An 18,674-nucleotide genomic window follows, 5' to 3' on the forward strand; every position below is an offset into this window, starting at 1 on the left:
AATTATAAATGTCTTTACTATTTCAAATATTTCAAAAATGCTGTTCATTTGAACTCACTTCTCAATACAAGCAGCCTTGGTGAAAAAAAAAACACCTTAAAATATCTTCCAGGCCCCATTTTTTATTTTTGGTAGTGAACGTGCATCTCAAAACTGTGTTTCATTGGTATTAAAGGATAACCATTTTTATATTCATATCCTACTTCCACATTCTAGAGCGGTTTTGCTTGATGATTGTTGCTACAGCAGGGGGCAGTCATTATCCTGTGTCAAACCAGTGCAAAAACACTAATAACATTCTGAGCATAATTCAGTGCTGTTAAATAAGACATAAGTGACATGCTGTGATTTGAATCGTAAGCTCACAATGCAGTTTAATTCCTCCTTTTTCACCTTTAATAAATGGATAAAAACAGGCAAAGAACAAACCTGTGGTTTGAACAGAAATTGTTCATACAAGATTACATTGACGACACAAATGTGAAGGCACACAAAAACAAACATCTATCATACAAAGTGATCCCTTATGGATTATTATTATCATTATTTTTTCTTTTTACAACAAACTAATGACAATAAAATCAACAATGTGACCAATTAATTTGTAATTTTTTTTTTTTATTAACTGGTTGGCACTCTTTTTTTATATTTTGAGTTGACCGCAGTATGACAATCATCTACTGAAACTGCAATTTCTCAAAGTTTCATCACTTTATTAAATAAATTAAAGTCTAAAATAGCTCTAAAAGACAACTGATGTATATCCATAATTCTATACAAAAATTCTCTCTATGCAAAAGTGTTTCAAACATCACCCTTTCTCTGGCCTTTTTTATATATCATAAACTCCCGCTTCACCTACAAATGCTAAACCACAGAAAAAAATCCTGCTTGAGAATGTATTATTTGAAGGAAAGTACAGTGGTGATATTTACTATTACTTTTTATTTATTTGTAAAAATATTTTTGTCAAATCATGTTAATTAAAATGTTCAGCATGCTAGCTATAAACTGCATGACTGAACAGGATGCTCTTGATTTCAGCTCAGTTTTTTAATGTGTGGTGGTGTATTAAAACCGTCCCTGTTTAGCGTCACCGATGGCTCCCCAGACATCGAACACAAACTCATCTGGGAAGGCAAAGTCACCAAGAGCCTGATCCAGAGCCATGGCAAACTCGTCAGGGTTCTTCTTATCTCTGCCCACCTCGACCATTGTGGCGGCTGTACAGAAGTGTGAAGGAGGATACAGTCAACTAGTTTTGAAATACTTAAAGCCAGACACATTTCAATAATATTTGTTAATGCAGCCAAAGTCATCGGCACACAGATTTTACCCAGATTTTTTTTATACAATTATTTTATTTATTTTAAAGGAACATTGCGTAGGTTCTGAAATTTCTAACCGTTACTGACACCAATGGCCGTTAGAGGAACTGCAGCCAGTCTCATGCTCGTTCTCAGTGCGCACGCTCTTTTTTTTTTTTTGTAAGCCCAAGTAGACGAGAACGCGCATGACGTCACATTTTGTGAATTTTCGCGCCAATTCGAGCCCGACGACTCCTCCACATACAATTGAGCCTACAGGCTGATAGAGGCAACCGTGGTGGACAGTCGAGGTGTCATTCTTTTTTTTACATCATGGTTGGCTCATACATGTACGAATGAAAACTCTTATCTTAAAGATTTTTTTTTTTTAAGTAAAAACCTCTACATAGCTCCTTTAAATATAATCAATATAGAAGTTAAAAGTGTATAAAATGCGCACTACAATTCAAAAGTTCTTTTCCTTTTTTCTTTCTTTAAGAAATTAACGTTTATTCAGTAAGGGTGCATTAAACTGATCAAAAGTGTCAGTACAGACACGATGTTTAACAAGATTTCCATCTCAATTAAATCCTGTTCTTTTGAACACTCTCTATTTAACTAAAGACTATAAAATAATATTTAACAATATTACTGTTTAAACTGCATTTTGTTCAATAAAATGTAGTCTTGGTGAGCATAAGAGACTTTTTCCAAAACGTTAAATATTTTACTGACTCCAAATCTTTCAATGGTAGTGTATCGTCTTAAAACACACTTTTATAAATAATAATAAACATGGCACTTATACAAGATATGCAGCTCAAAGTGCTTCACAACATATAATGCAGGCATGACAACAAACACTGACAATACAATTTCACACAATATCATTAGAAATTATACTAAAAACAACCTTAAATTCACAGGGTAAAATGTTTGTGTTAAAATCTAAACCTTGAATGATCTAATAAAAAAGGGAGATGAAATCTCACCTAATTCAGTGTCTCGGATGCCCATGTAACTCTCAAGAAGGTCATCCACTTTCTTCACTGCCTTTTCTTCAAACTCTGAGGGCTGTGGAGTATGAGAAATGCTTTAGATATACTCCTCAACTGAATGTCATCATGACTCTTAATACTACCAGTGACCATGTTATTACATATGTTTCTGTTTCCACCATGAAATATGAAAAAAGTAATTTTCTGAATAATTAATTTCCATTTCACAATTCTCTACTTTTTTTTCTTGAGTTTGTATCTTGCAATTCTATCTTTTCTTATTACAATTGTGAAAAACGTTTAAGATTTGCGAGACAAAAGCCAGAATTGTAACATACAAACTGAGAAAACACAGTTACCATCTCCTCGACTGTTGCAGGACCCTTGGAGCGCAATCTGAGGGTTTCTCTGCCTGTGCCTATCTTGCCATCTCCTGATGATTTGCCTCCGCCTCCTCCTCCTCTTGACCTTGGTTCAAGCATCTCTGCCAAGTGAAAGAACATTATTACATTAAATCCACATTTATCAACACAGTAACTTTTAACATCTTCAGAAGCGAAAAGTAGTATAAGATGTATACTTTAATGTTAAAAATACATTTCTGTATTGAGAATATAAATGGGATTTTTCAGTTCAGAAACTAATGTTGCACTCTACTGTTTAGAATTTATTTTTTTCATACACCAGTTACACAATGTTCAAAACCGAAAATATCCAATACTTCCAACAAGAATGAATGACAAACCAAAGGCTTTCTTGGGCTCCACAAGCTTGATGGTGAAGGATTGATCCTTGGGCAGCTCCTTCAGCATTCGCGCCACCTCAAAATGCCGCATTCCAACAATGTTCTTTCCATTAATGCATTCGACATGATCTCCCGCACAGATCACCTTTACCCCATCCACCACACTGCCATCTTTGATACGCTGCCAAATGCAAAAACAGATACGCTTCATATTCATTTAATAATAGCCTTTGTTAACATGTTAAAGTAACAACTGAACAAATGCATTTTTGGCATACTTTTAATTTAACCATAACCAGGCTTAAAATAATATGTAAAAAGAGTACAAAAAAAAATGGGTCTAAAACTCAACTAACAATTTCCAGCATTAAAAGTAAAAACGGCATGTGATCTTACAAACACAGGGTGGCGTTCTTCTCAATCAAAGCCAGGATAAAAAGAGATTAAATATCACTTTTATTTTGTGCACAGGGATATTTTACAATTTACAGAAAATCATAAAATACTCTTCAAGCACTAAATTTGTTTACTTTCAAAAACATGCAAATCGTTATCTGTACATGGGCGGTGCTAGTACATCAAGTTATGAGCACTGCACTTGGAAAACTAATTACACTGCTAAAGGGTGGCATCCCAAAATAACACTGTGATCTAATGAAAGCGTCATTGTGAGTCTACCTTTATAAAGGCGTATCCAGCTCCATTGTCTGTGATTGTGAGCCCAAGTGCCTCCTCAGCTTTGTACACCTCCACCTCTTTTTTGAGCCCTTTTATGTGAGCGAAGATAAAGTCCTCCAGTCCTATCTGCCCTCCCAGCAGCTTTTCCATATCAATTTTGTGGGTGTTGAGTGTGCAAAACAGGATCTATTGTAATACATCGAGAGAAGAGTTTCAACTAGAATGAGATGGCAAGTTTTAAAGTCAGGACAATGAGAACATAGAGGGTTTATGCAAATGTACTAAATTTAGTTTAGTAGCTGATCCCACAGCCAGAAATATAAAATGTTCATTTGACGTTTAAAGGGATCATGAAATGATGAGTCAAAATGTTCCTGACATTTAGAAGTATAAAATATAATTCTAGAATAAGAGCATACTGAGAGTTTCAAAACTCAAAAGTTACTCCCCAGTTTAAAGCTTTGCTTACATGACAACAAAATAGTAGAAATTGTAAAAATGTTTAAAAAAAAAATAAAAAAAATAAAAAGCTTTTTCCTTTGAGTTTTTGAAAAGTTTTATGTACAGATGACAACATTGTCAAAACGATCTTAGTTCACATGGATCAGTGAAAGTGGTTTTCAACATGGCCATTAAATGTGCGTCATTGATGTATGTAATCAGAGGTGTTTTGAACAACTCATATCTGTCCATTAATCACAAGAGCAATACTGCTGTTAGGTAAAGAAAGACCTTTTTTGGTGCAATAAACTTATAGCCCTTGATTCCTTCAGTGTGAATCTACAATTTTCATAGTCATGAAAATAAAGAAAACTCTTTGAATGAGAAGGTGTGTCCAAACTTTTGGTCTGTACTGTATATATATATATATATATATATATATATATATATATATATATATATATATATATATATATATATATATATATATAAAATACCACAATTCATGAACATCACATCATAACCTGTAACATGAAAATATTTTCATCATTTTTGATCATTTTTGTTTTTAATGAGAACAAAACATTATAAAGTGCACCTCAGGAAACATTATAAAACAATTTAATGCATTTCATGACCCCTGTAACTTCACAAACATACTGTAACAAGATGACTCAGAAATGGAAATCTGAACTGAAGTATTAAAGCATTGTGTTCAATTGCAAAGGCACTGAAATATACTTTTGTTCTTTCCTCCTACCTCAAAAATTTTATGATGAAGTCAACATACATTTTTTGTGAGTGAACAGAATCCTCAGGGAACGCAAACATTTTGATTGAGAACGTGACAGCACTGAAATATTCAATTATATTATTTTTTTGCTTGCATTTTTGCATTTCCAAAAAAAAGAAAAACTGGGTAACACTATTTTGATAGACATTTGACTAAATATAAGTAACTTTGCAAATTGCAAATGCATGACAACTATCAATCTTTAGAGGATTACTGGACTGTCTGCTTAATGTGAACACTGTATTGTGATGGTCCCAAACACACACTCTACTGACTAGAAGTATAACTTTGCATTTACTATTTATACTTAGTACTGTAGAACGTTTAAAATGGACTATTGAAATCAAGTGTAACCAAACCCTGCATTCACTGACAAACGTTCTCTTGAAAACCTTTCCAGAGAACCTCTCCTGAACATCTGCATTTTCTCACTAAAGTGTTGCATTCCTCTAAAACTTTGCTTTTACTCACAAAAGCATTGCAATACAGTTTTTCTTCCGACCACAAAGGTCTCTCTCTCTCTCTCTCTTTCTTTTTTCTCATGTTCCTTTAAACCCAGCCAACGTAAATATTACATTTCAGAACAAAGTGCAAAAAGTGCAAAAAGAAAAATCTCATTACCAATATAATTTCTTGGTAGGGAATCAAAAGGAATTAAAAGAAACTTTATCAGGACTGTACTTCTTCAGCTCCCAAAAATATGTCCTACAACATGTCCAGAACATTATCTTAAAGATTACAACATATATAAAAGGACAACGATAACTAAACATTAATTTTAATAATAATATTAATAATAATAATTTGTCCTGTAAGTGTTTCAATTAATACAGTAGGATCCTTTTTTATTTTCATTTATGATCCAACAATGATTGATTTGGATTGTTGCCAAATTACGATAAAACTGGAATCCTGTACACCCTCAAAAAATATATATATAAATCTGATTTAGAAAATGTGTAAATTTTTCAGCAACAAGTTTATCATTTAACATTTCACAACATTCTCATTTCACAGAAATCATCCCTTAATCAAAGGAGAAAATGTGAAAGAAGTGCAGATTAAAGGAAAAGATGCATTTAAGATAATAGTTTTTAACATCTATTATGCAAAATAAAAATTCCTGTCATATACACAATTTAATACTAATGCAAGAATAACTTAAGCTATTTGTTAGGCTATTCGCTCTGCTGACCAGGCCTTTCCATGATGCTGCCAATCCAATAACAGTGTCTGGTTGACCTCCAAATGCAGATATCCACAGAGACAGATGGGAGTCACCCTGGTGTCAGTCATCTAGAAATCTGGCATCATGTCTTTCACCGAGACTTCCTGGCAGCCGCATGGAAACATGAGACCTGGCAACCTGAGACCCCAGATTTAAGGTTCACAGCCGATGAGTTGGGCCATTCAACACTTGGTGAAAACTAGCAGTATTATATAACAAGTCAATAAAGACTTTGTTTCATGAAAACCTGATTGTATACATGTACAAATGCACATTTGCTAAATAAGGACAACCTTTGGACACAATCTGATGAGAGACGTACAGTAAGAGAAAATATCAGTCCATATCAGCTCTTTATAACGACCTTTGGTGGAGCAGCCACTCCAACAAAGACGACTTGTTTTCTCCCCCTTTTGTGCACTGCGGGCACTTTGGACACACATCAGCTGACATGCATACAAGACTGTTACCCTGGTAACCGGAGCCTATCAAAAGGCCTGGGATTAAGAGGGAGCTTTTGTAGGGAAGGAGAGGGCTGTTGGCTACTAGACGGCCAGCTTTACTTTGCCCTGGCAGTCTGGGAGGCGGATCTTTGTCATGTCTGTGGGCGGACTTACAGACACCTACACTGCGTTACCAAGGCTGCGACTGATCACGCTTCCTCTTACACATCACACATTTTTAGAGACACAGGACGTCCTCAGCAGCTACGCCGTGATGTACTCGCCCACTTCAAATGAGAAAAAACCCCTCCTTCAACTGGCAAATGTTTCACCTTCAATACAAGGCACACCCACAGACAGGATTCCGACAGGCCGACCTTTGCAGAATCACATTTTTCAGACAAGCAGGAAGTCAACTGAGTTGATCAAAACAATCTTGTCAGCCAATATACAGGATTATAGTAATCTACTACAACACCTCTGAGGAAATAAAGTGGATTGTGGGACAAATCTCCATTTTTGGTTGGATAAAGAGAAGGAGAGGTCGGTTTCTTTGGCAACCAGGTGCAATTTTTGGGTCTTGGCGGGGCAATCTGCTCTAATTACCATGAATAAAAGAGCGGAGCCTAAAGATTAAGTGGGCATTAATATGAGTCCAAAAAAGAATTTATGTGATGTATATAATGGGTTGGGGCTTTGGAAGATTAACAGAGTTTAACCGGTCAAAATTCTGAAGCAGCCAGGTTTAACATTACATGAATATTTTTGTTGATGAGGTGAAGAGAATCATCAAATCATTCATTACAACAACTGACTAACCAGCTAGCTTAAAGATAAATCCATTCACAACAGCAAAATAAGACTCATCAACATTTTTCCATAGGTAATCATTAACATTGCTGAGATAAAGGATGCTTTCAAAACTTCCCTGTTAATGCCTTGTCAGTGTCGATCGTGCTAGTGAAATTCTCAATTGGGTCAAGTTTGTTTTTAACATACTTAACATGACACCTGTTAAAGAGAAAGTTTCCTAAAAAAAAATACATTTCTGTCATCATTTACTCACTCTCATTTCAAACCTGTATGACCTTATTTATTTATTTCTACAATTTTCAGTTTCAGACGTTTTTATCCGTACGATGATGTCCAGTGTGGTCCAAAACAACACTGGACCCTGTTTACCCTGTTTCATTATATGCAAAATATTTTTGAAAATACCTTATCGTGTTTCACAGACGACATAAAGGTGTGTAAAGACATTAAAGGGGTCAATATGATGCGATTTCAAGTTTTCCTTTCTCTTTGGAGTATTACTAGCTGTTCGTGCATAGATAAGATCCCTAAAGTTGCAAAGACTAAAGTCTCAAACCCAATGAGATATTCTTAAAAGTTTAGATGCATCCACACCCTCCTAAAACGGCTTGTTTAATCATGACCCACATGTCTACGTCACTGTGTGGGAAGAAAGAAGATGTAACTTTTATTCTCGCTGTAACAGCCGGCGTCATGTCGTGGAGATGCTGTTTCGTTGTGAAAGCGAAAATTCTTTTTTTGGCCTTCCAAAAGAGGACGCGATTAGAAATCAGTGATTAAGTTGTATTTACAATAGGGGTGTAACAGTACGCAAAAATCACGGTTCGGTACGTACCTCGGTTTTAAAGTCACGGTTCGGTTCATTGTCGGTACAGTAAGGGAAAGAAATGCAAACATTAAACTGCAGGTTGTTTATTACTATAAACTTTTTTTTTTACAATTTGTTTACACTTTGTTAAAAATACTTTTTAATAAAATATAAAATAAAAAAAAGAATAGGAAAATAAAATACTGCTGCAAAGTTCTCCAATAAATAAAATACTCTCAGTCTCAAACCAATATCGTATAATAAAATATAATGAAAAATAAAAATAAATAAGATTAGAGTGCAGCATTACCAATCCCAGCTTGTAGGCCTGCTCATGTTTTAAAAATATATATAACTAAGTGTAAAGTGCAGCATCAACCATTTAAGTTTTTAGACCTGCTCAGATTTCGTTATTGCGTTGGACCGATCGGAATTAAGAGCAAAGGTCTGTTTAAATGCCGACGGGAGCTGCGTTTGAATTACAATCGTTTTTTTCCTAGTTGTAGTGATGTTCACAATCGCGTGATGCCTTTTGAAAACCTTAGGCCGGTGACACACTGGCATATTGCACCTGTCAAACATAGTCTATTTTGCAGTCAATACTGTTGACGGTGTCCTTTATTAGTAGGCTTTATATTTATGCTCAACATGAAGTATAGATATTGTTGTCGTGAAGACAAGATCCTGGTCTGTCGGCGGTCTCCCTCTATGTCACCTACAAAAAGGAGCAGCGCGCCAGCGCCGCGTCAGGCACGATTCTGGTGTGTAAAGATGGTAAAGACACAGAAAACCTGAAGCAGCCGTCACGCAACTGACAAACAGCAGAAACGCCACGCTCACGCCACGCAGCCAGTGTGTCACCGGCCTTAGAATCAGCTGCAGGGCGGGATTTGCGCTGAGACTTCCGCCACTTAATATGTTCGTTTGGAAACACAAAACTGTATATGTTCTGCATACAAAATATTGCATTCGGTCATTCGGTACACACGTTCACCGTACCGAAAGCCCTGTACCGAAACAGTCCCGTACGCATACACGTACCGTTACACCCCTAATTTACAACACTGTTCCAGAACAGTTCAACCCAAATATTCAGATGTGTGCAGCACATTTTATGGAGGACTGTTTCCTGATCCTGGGAGAGCAGACTACAATGCCTTCTGTTCTGACTCACAGTCTGTAAGTACGTTTACACATTTAAAGGATCTGCTGATTATTCAAATGTGAGTTTTGAGCAGAGTAGAGTAGCGCTTGTTGTTTGTCCTTTTCCGATTACAAATGCAGACATGGTTTTATGCTTACGTGGCGTGATGAACGCAACACAAAAACAGTATAAGTCTTTATAATCCATAAATATGTTCCCACTGGATGCAACAAATGGCTCGTTTGTAATAGGTTTTATTGTTTTTGTCTCATTGCGGCAGTGTTCTGACTGGGACACACATCACAGTATGGCAAGGGGCATAACATTTCTGTCACGTGCTTGAGGCATTTGGCCAATCACAATGCACTGGATGACTGGCCAATCAGCGTACACCAAGCTTTTCAGACTGATGAGTCTTGTGAAAAATGATGTGTTTCAGAAATGCGGGACATAGAGGAGAAACAATAATGTACAGTATGTGGAAAATAATGTGTTTTTTGAGCATTAAACCACATAAACACATTGCATTACACCTAATACACAAAATAATGTCCTTTTTAGCAACATCATATGACCCTTTTCACATTTCTAGGAGAACTATTTTATCATGGTAGCCAAATAAATGGCATTTTTCTGCTATTTTTTCATTAGGTAACAATGCCATCCAACAGCTATATGATAAAACGGGTTTGTTTAAAATACACAGACTGACGTCTGAAGTTAGAACATAACCATCTAAACGGGTTTCAATAGAGGCGCGACTGAAATTGTGTTGTGTTTGAATACATTCCATTCAGCTGACAACAGCAAGTACATACTTGAAGGACACGTTACAACACTGATAAATTATATTCCTTATAATGAGCCTGAGCGGGATCAGCCTTCGCTTTCAGGGTGACAAGTATTGCAACATATGACAAGCAGGTAAATAATGAAAGTGAGAGATGAAAATGGCAAAGACATACACAAGGAAGACAATGTTGAATGATTTATGCTTGAAAGGGACAATATTAGTCAATATATCAATAAAGAGTTTAAGGTATTGTTTCAAATTCTTATTACAGTAATGCATCGTCTACTTTTGAGCTTTGTATTTGTCAAACCCTAACAAAATACAATTCCAGTGAAAATATAAGTGACGTTTTCAGTTTTACTTGAGTAAAAGTACAAAAGTACTTGATTTATTCTCAAAACATTAAACATAAATAAAGTATCCGTTTAAGTTACTGATAATTCAAGCATGCAAAAAAAAGTGAAAGTGTACCATTCATTATTTAAAAATGAAGACAAACTAAATCTTTACTTGTGTGCTAGGTTGAAAATATAAAAATATGAAAAACACTGGGGAAAATATATTCACTGATTAAAATTACTGTCCACCACTGGTGATTCTCAATTATGTCACAATAATGTAATATAGTAAAGAGAATCACTGTGTCAGGACACAATTTTATTACACTAGCATAAAGGCAGCAAATACTAACTTCATGCATAAATACTGTTCAAAAAATAAATCATGATGAAACATGAAATATTTTTGGTGATTTTCCCAGAATAAATAGACATTGTTTTCTATATTACCTACTTTCAGTGCCACAAAAGACTTTAAAAGACATTAAGATAAGTAGATTTTTTTATATGCAAAATATAAAATGCTTCACTTCTAATTTTAATTTTAATATTTCTGCTGGGCTTTACAAAATTCACCTTACATACCACATACCTTATCACTGAATAATTCAATACTGTCATAACTGGAATTAAGTGTTTAGCTAGATTTCAAATGCTTACAGAAAACTGGTCACATATCTACAATGGATGATACTGTCTATGAAGCGTTACAGGAATCTAGATTGTACATATCCTCACTGGAGGCCATTGTTAAAAGTACAGTTTACATGAAAGTGTAAGTTGATGTCACACAGAGATCGACTGTGTGTACCTGCCACACCAGATAACACTGATCCTAATCAACATTGCTGCAGTCTGTCCAGCTTTTTAAAAGCACAGGTCTACTGCTAATTCACAAACAACACAACAATCAACCAACACTTCTAATCCATTGATACTGCAAAACATAGAAAGCAAAACCGACTGTTGAGCAGACAATGCAGTGTCCATACAGCAGCACCTGCATGCAAATCCTAAACAAATGACATGTTAGCTTCATGAAAGTACACTTCAGTGAAGTCACGCAGTCTAGCACGTGAAACAAGAGTTCAACTGCCATAGTAATAAACAGACTTTGACCAGTGAAGTTCTGTAAAATTAGTTGAATGTCTTTTTACTCGTATTAAACCACCGACAGTGATGGATGAGAAGTTTTTCTATAGTCTGCCAGTCACTGGACAAAAGGAGTCTCTTTGTCACATTAATTTTGCATAGGAAGGTAATGAATGTTGTACATGCGTTAACATGTTAACAGAGGGCAGTCTAACCTGATCGACACTGCCCTTTTAACCGAGTATAATTATTTTCACGAAGCCGACAAGGGGAAGGTTTGAATGCCTTGGGTGATAAGATATTGGGAGTATTTTAAGTATACTAAACAGCACTAAGAATCAACAGACAAAACATGCAAAAGAGTAATGAAATTCTGCACAGTATATGCAATACTCCGCTCCCTCCATCCCCAGGGAGGCTGGAACAATTTAATGTGTTAGGGTTGTGCCCACTGTAACAGGATGTGAGGGACTTCCTCTGAGGACCTGCAATAAACCCACCATTTCAACATGCAAATAATTAATGGTACATTTCTAAAGAAAATGTGCTGGATTGAGGTATCAGCAATGGTTAAAATTCACAAGGCCATTTAGTGATTTGTATTGAGATTACTATCAAATCCTTTAAACACCACAGTCTTGACAGGTCTGTCCAAACAGTCCGGTATTAGTCTGACTGGTTTTTAGGATGAACCCACTTAACCTCACTTTCTCAAATGAGGACCAACTGATACACTAGAGACCAGACAACACTATTCACTGACGACACTATGAAGAGTAAAAGTTTCAATTACATCCAACAGGATTTTTAACACCTGATGCATAAGGAGAATATTTTCTTACTCCATTACTTTTTTATCGATTTAGAAAGTATGCACTGCTTTTAAGCATCCAGAATCTAATACACTGATCTCAAAAGACTATAATGCTATAACAACTATTTTTAATCTCCAATAACCAAACTCCAATTTTTTAACCGTCTACGTTTCAAATACCTAATTCAAAAACTTGGATACACCCTTGGAAAAGAAAAAAAAACTAAATAAAATAAACCATCCAGTAAAAATAATTACACACATTCCCAACCCAATCCTGAGAAAACAACTGTTTTACAGGGTGGTGGTTCCATGAGAATTTGTATGAAATTTGTACAAAAACATACAAATAAAATGTGAAATTTAAGATATGACTATAGCCAATTCACCATAATGTAAAACATTTATAAATTGCAATGGGAATTTTGGCATTTCACCTTAAAGATTTTATTACAAATAGTATAAACTAAAAGTGAATTATGCTATGTGGTGCTTTTAAATCATGTATATGGGTCAATGTTATACCACTTATCATTTTTTATATAATCTATTAGTAAAAAATTATATTAAATAGTAATGCGCATAACACAAATATTAACTATGTCAATGATTAAATTAGAAACGTTTTTTGAAGAAGCAAATTCTTGAATGAAAAGAAAGGGAAAGAATATAGTGTCTTTTATTCTAAGGATAAAAAGAAACATCAGTGTGTTGTAACCATCATACAGTAAATCCATCATGTAATTTAATGAAAAGGTTTTGTTAAGGTCAAATGAATTAACAATAAGAAAACTTATTTATATTGTATTTATGACTTTTATATTCATGATGTTTATCTTTATATATATAAAATTCTAAGCACTTAGCGAGTTTTAAACTAGATCTGTAAAAGATTTTCCTTTTTATCATATCAAATACACATATTTGCCATTGACCAATTTTCATTATTTTAGAAAAATTCCACTTTCACAATAAAAACCTTTTTTTCTGAAAACCAAAGCTGGTTATCATCAGACAAAAATGAGTTCCATGTACCCAAAAAGACGCACCTTATGCAAACATCACCAGGTACTGTAGTTCACGAGGAGGTTTTTGATTTGCAAATTCATTTCTGACTCACCGCCTGCGTAATGACTCGAGTTCACGCTGAGATTTTGTAAAATATTTAACAAGTTGACATTTACCTCATCCGGATGTAAATTAAAAGCTTCTGCTATTTTGCTGTAAAGCTCTTTGACGTTCGTGAAGCCCTCGATCCGGCCCGTGGGACTCCCGTGCGCGAGCTGCGTGTGAAACACCAGTTTCGGTCTCATGCTGGCAGCTGGAGCAGGCAGACCGCCACCGTTCACCGCGGGCTTCCCGGCACCTGCGTGTCCGCTGACCTCCTCGTTTTCCACTAAGTTCGAGCTTTCCTTCGACTTGTTTTTCTTTTTCCTGATTCCCAAAGGCATGTTCGCTCCTCCTGTAAATCCGTATGGAGAATGAAGTACAAGGGAACGGGACAGCTAAAGCATTGAAGGACGGAATTTAACCTGTTGAATGTGTCCTTTTTGTCCTCGCTCTTCGAAACCGAGACCTTGGGTTAAAAACGGTAGTACTAAACGAATAAATTAGAAATAGACGGTATGCTGGTCTACTGTAAACTCTCTTGCAGTTGAGGGGCAGACAATGAACAACTCTATGGCCGAACGCACGCGCGCAACAGGACGCCGTGACGTCATCCAGAAACTCATTTACCTGACTCAGGTGTCATTTATTATTATTATTTTTTTCTTTTTAAACTCCAGCCGATGAAAGCAGATGTAGATAAACACGCCTACCAATAACGATTATTATACCATAAACAGTCTACTAAAGATATGGCCTTCACATTCCTCTCAAAAGTCAGATTAAGTAACAGTTACAGTTGTGTAGAAACTATAGCTAGATAAACAATAGGCTACTAATTTTGGAATTATTATTATTCTATTAGGAATTTCTAATAGGCCTACTCTATTTCGCCCAGTAGTGTGTAAATTATTTTTTACATCTTCGTGCCATTCACTTTTAAGCATTTAGTCTTGTTTGCCATAATTGTTTTCACTGATATTTAAAATCTCGTTTCTGCTTTCAGAAATCATATGCATCACTGATACGATTACTAATTCTGAGTAGCAAAGGTTGCTGACTATTTGGACCTTATTCCCCTCATGTAGTCTTGTTTTAAACGTGGCGTCCTCTGGCGGATATTTCAATGAATCACGTGTACAGTATTGAGGGTTCTGCACCTCCTACAATTTTATTCAATTGTATCATAAAGATTTAAGGAGAGACTATCAACACAATGCACTAGGAGTAGTCAATGTAAGATAAAGTAATTCTAATAATGCAAACGCTTTCCAAACTTTCCATGAATAAACATGGTATGCTAAGAACCAACAGCACAAGAAACCAATTTTTTGGTCTCTGTCAAAGACAGCTACATTATGTGAGTCCGTTACTCACATTTAAAAGAATCTGATGAATCAGATCTGAAAAGGCATTATTAGATGCTAAATGCTTTTACAAATGAAGGCAAGTATCCATGGCACCATCACAGTTCACTGCATCATTTACTAAAATTATATATCATATTGTGCATTTAGAAAGAATAACAGTACATCATCTGTCAGTACAGATGGGATCTACTTGTATAAGGCAAACAAATAGATCTGTATAATTTAGTCTGTAAAACACTTTTTTCAATACTGCACAATTCAAAAGAAGCATACAAATAACTAACTTTGTAAATAACTGGACACCGATTGCACTTTGAGTTGGCACTGTCACTGACATTCACAAGCATGCAACATAATTCATATATATGTATCAGATATATAACAAACACACACATATATTTAACACACATTTAGATAAAAAATAGAAATTGCACATTCCCAAAATCTGATTTGTCATATATGAAGGGGACTGAATTGTTCATGTAGAAATGTCACAAAAGTCTGTCCAAGCTCACTTTATGAGACCGGTAAGTGTCGTTTCAGGACATCCTTGGCATTAGATGGCAGACTGTCAGGGAAGTTCACATCAAACTCCACAATAAGGTCCCCTCTTTGTTCCGGGTTCTTTGGGAAGGGCAGTCCTTGTCCAGCAATGATCTTCCTCATGCCAGGTTTGACAACATCAGTTATCTTCATATTGCACGTTTTACCATCTATCGTCGACACGGTCACAGAGCAGCCACACAATGACTATGAGCAAAGATTAGAAAGGATAAGAAATATTGGTAACACTTCACAATAATATTCTAAATAGTATTCTCTCAACTTTAAATATGCTTTAAGAGAAAGAACACATAAAACCAGTATCGTTAGTATTTATAACTGTTCATAACTGCATAACTACTATAGGAATATCTAAATTTGACATTGCCTCCATTTATAAAAAATGATTGACTATGTTTTAATGGATGCCTGGTGCGAGACACTTTCAACTCTGAGACAGTAACTCTGTAACTGAATTGAACCTGCTTTTAGATATGCATTCGTTTAGTTTAATCTTTCATATACTATACTGCAGATATTTTGAGCAAAAATACATCCAACTTTTTCTCTTTTGTTGCCTATGTCCCATCCAACAGCCTGAAAGCATATTTTACTGGTTTGACGGCCACTCTGTGTCATTACATATACAGACACAGGCACTGTCATCAATGATTCTGTCATATATGTCCATCTTGATGGCCCTGTAACAGTTTAAGTGAGCGAGCTTCTTTTCCTGGCATCTCACAACAGCTGATTCCTGTCCAAACTGCATTATGTAAGAGACAAGATTTCACACAAAGAATTTGACATTCCTTTCTTTCTAGCTAGGCAAATGTATAAAACCTTGCCTTATACAATCCTGCACATATAAGATAGGTCTATAGACTGTAAAAGTGTTTATATTTTTTAATTGACACAAAATTGTACAGTAAAATCATGTTAACTGGCAATTTAACAAGCTAAACTGTACTTCTTACTGTAATCTAACCTACCTTAATTGTGGAAAATTTGCTTGCATTTAATGGGATTAATAACAGGTATATATTTAATACATGTAGGCCTAATTTTACTGTTAAATACTGTTTAAATTACATTTATTGGAAGTAAAAATAATGAATTGCCATATAATTTACAAGGTGAAAATCTATATTATGTAATTTAGTTATTTTTTACTTTTGGAAGTAAAAAAAATAACATCTTATTAAGGTAAAAAATCTATATATTATCTACAGGCTATATTGTCTTGGATGGAAAGTCGGATGGATTGAAAGAGGGATACACATTTACAGTCAGATGAATAAACATACAGACAGACAGTCATAGATAGATAGATAGATAGATAGATAGATAGATATATAGATAGATAGATAGATAGATAGATAGATAGATAGATAGATAGATAGATAGATAGATGACAAATTAATTTGTAAGGGGCTTCTCTCACCTGGCGCAAACTGACCCGGACCGGGTACACGATATCAGACCCCTCTCGGCGAAAGTGGACGTGGGGCTTGTCTTTAATGACAAACACAATATCGGCAGGAATAGTATTAGGCGTTTCGTCACCCTCGCGTGGAAACGTGATTTTGGTTCCCTCTTTCCACCCACGCTTGATCTCAATAGTGAGGATTTTGTCCTCGGTCCTCAAGGTCCGGCCGTCTGGATTCAAGCGCTTGCGTGAGATTTTCATGCGCTTGGTGCATCCGTGAAAGACCTCCTCTAGAGACACCCGGAGCTCGTGGTGGATCGCGGGGTCCTGTTTTCTGCGCGGCGGGCCACCCTGACCAACGTGCCGCTCGCGTGGAAACCCATTTATGTTAAAACTCGTGAAAGAACCAAAGGGGTCATTTCCGTCCACCTCCATGTCATCGTCATCTCGTCCATTGACTTTCCTGCCAAAAATCATCTCGAAAGGATTGGCTCCCCCGAAAAACGTGGCAAACGTCGCGTGAGGATCTCCATGGAAGGTGTAGGTGAAGTTGCCTCCTGGCCCGTCGGTCGCCCCTCCACCTCCTTTAAGGCCTAAAATGCACAGATTTTACAAAACACACATTTTATTTCTGGAAAACAAACTGAGGAAGATATAGGCCACAGGGCCCATGAGGTTAAAGGCTTTAATTACTATGCACCCCACTGCAGAATGCTTAATAAACAAACAGATAAATCATGCCCATGTCAAACTAGAGCCTAATTAATAACAGCGGTGACATATGCAATTTCGACGCTTAAATAGCCTACAGAACATACAGAGGCTTTTCCCGATTTTAAACAGCCAATGTGTTGGTAGGGTTATGGAAAGGACAATAAACCATATCCCTATGGTCAACTTTGTATTGATATTGTTTTCATTACTTGTACATCCGATAGGCTACATTTAAGAGATTAGCAGACAGAAGGATTAAGCATTCATATTTTCGTTGTTTTTACGGATATTACAGAGATGAAGCAAGCCTACCCTCTTCGCCGTACTGGTCATATATTTCTCGTTTCTTTGGATCACTAAGAACTTCATAAGCCTCCGCGACCTCCTTGAATTTCTCCTCCGCGTTGGCCGTCTTGTTTTTGTCAGGATGCCATTTCAGAGCCTGTTTTCTGTACGCTTTTTTGATGTCGTCGTCTGATGCTCCTTTCGCGATTCCCAATATTTTGTAATAATCTTTGCCCATTTTCTCCTATCCGCTTCCCGAGGATCCGTCTGTCTCTTGAAAAAGACAATGCACCGTCGTGGTTACCGTGTCAAAGCCTGCCTCTTTAAACCGTTATACAGATGATCAGTTGATCCTGTCGTGTCTGTTTGGAGGCGGTTACTCAGCGCTAAAGATCTTGTGTTATTTTACCCTCTTTAAATAGCCATTGCTCCCTCCCCTGTACCACTGCAGCTCTAGAATCAAGAGTGTGCTTTCTAGAAGCTGAGGCACGTCATTTCCCATTTCAGATCAATCTATATTCACTCGAGCACAAGTATCTATCCATCCATCCATCCATCCATATATCGATGAATATTATGGGATGGCATTTTAGTGGCTGGATATTTTATAGTTCATAATGTAGGCTACACTTCAGAGTAGATGATAATGTTATTATACCAACCTTGAACCACTAAAATCTGTTTTTTGTCTTAAAATATATTCACAACATTATAATAATACACGTGTTAAAAAAAAAAAAAAAAAAAAAAAAAAAACATCTGATGACTTCATCAAAGTTGGACTTTCCATG

At 36.1% G+C, this 18,674-nt stretch overlaps 2 protein-coding genes across 2 annotated transcripts; both read right to left on the minus strand.

The window, feature by feature from the left end:
• Window positions 1-373: 373 nt before the first annotated feature.
• On the minus strand, window positions 374-14,144 carry LOC132096744 (PDZ domain-containing protein GIPC2-like). Its single transcript, XM_059502330.1, has 6 exons — window positions 13,620-14,144; window positions 3,729-3,914; window positions 3,051-3,231; window positions 2,665-2,789; window positions 2,300-2,381; window positions 374-1,223 (listed from the first exon to the last, which is right to left on the minus strand). Exons 1-6 carry the CDS (start codon window positions 13,884-13,886, stop codon window positions 1,072-1,074), a joined length of 993 nt encoding a protein of 330 aa, XP_059358313.1. The 5' UTR covers window positions 13,887-14,144; the 3' UTR covers window positions 374-1,071.
• Window positions 14,145-14,687: 543 nt separating this feature from the next.
• dnajb4 (DnaJ heat shock protein family (Hsp40) member B4) lies at window positions 14,688-18,367 on the minus strand. Its single transcript, XM_059502331.1, has 3 exons — window positions 17,911-18,367; window positions 16,900-17,477; window positions 14,688-15,662 (listed from the first exon to the last, which is right to left on the minus strand). The coding sequence occupies exons 1-3, from the start codon at window positions 18,119-18,121 to the stop codon at window positions 15,429-15,431; spliced, it is 1,023 nt and encodes a 340-aa protein (XP_059358314.1). The 5' UTR covers window positions 18,122-18,367; the 3' UTR covers window positions 14,688-15,428.
• Window positions 18,368-18,674: the final 307 nt, after the last annotated feature.

Source organism: Carassius carassius, chromosome 20 (genome assembly GCF_963082965.1).
Source record: "Carassius carassius chromosome 20, fCarCar2.1, whole genome shotgun sequence".
Classification (NCBI taxonomy): Eukaryota; Metazoa; Chordata; class Actinopteri; order Cypriniformes; family Cyprinidae; genus Carassius; species Carassius carassius.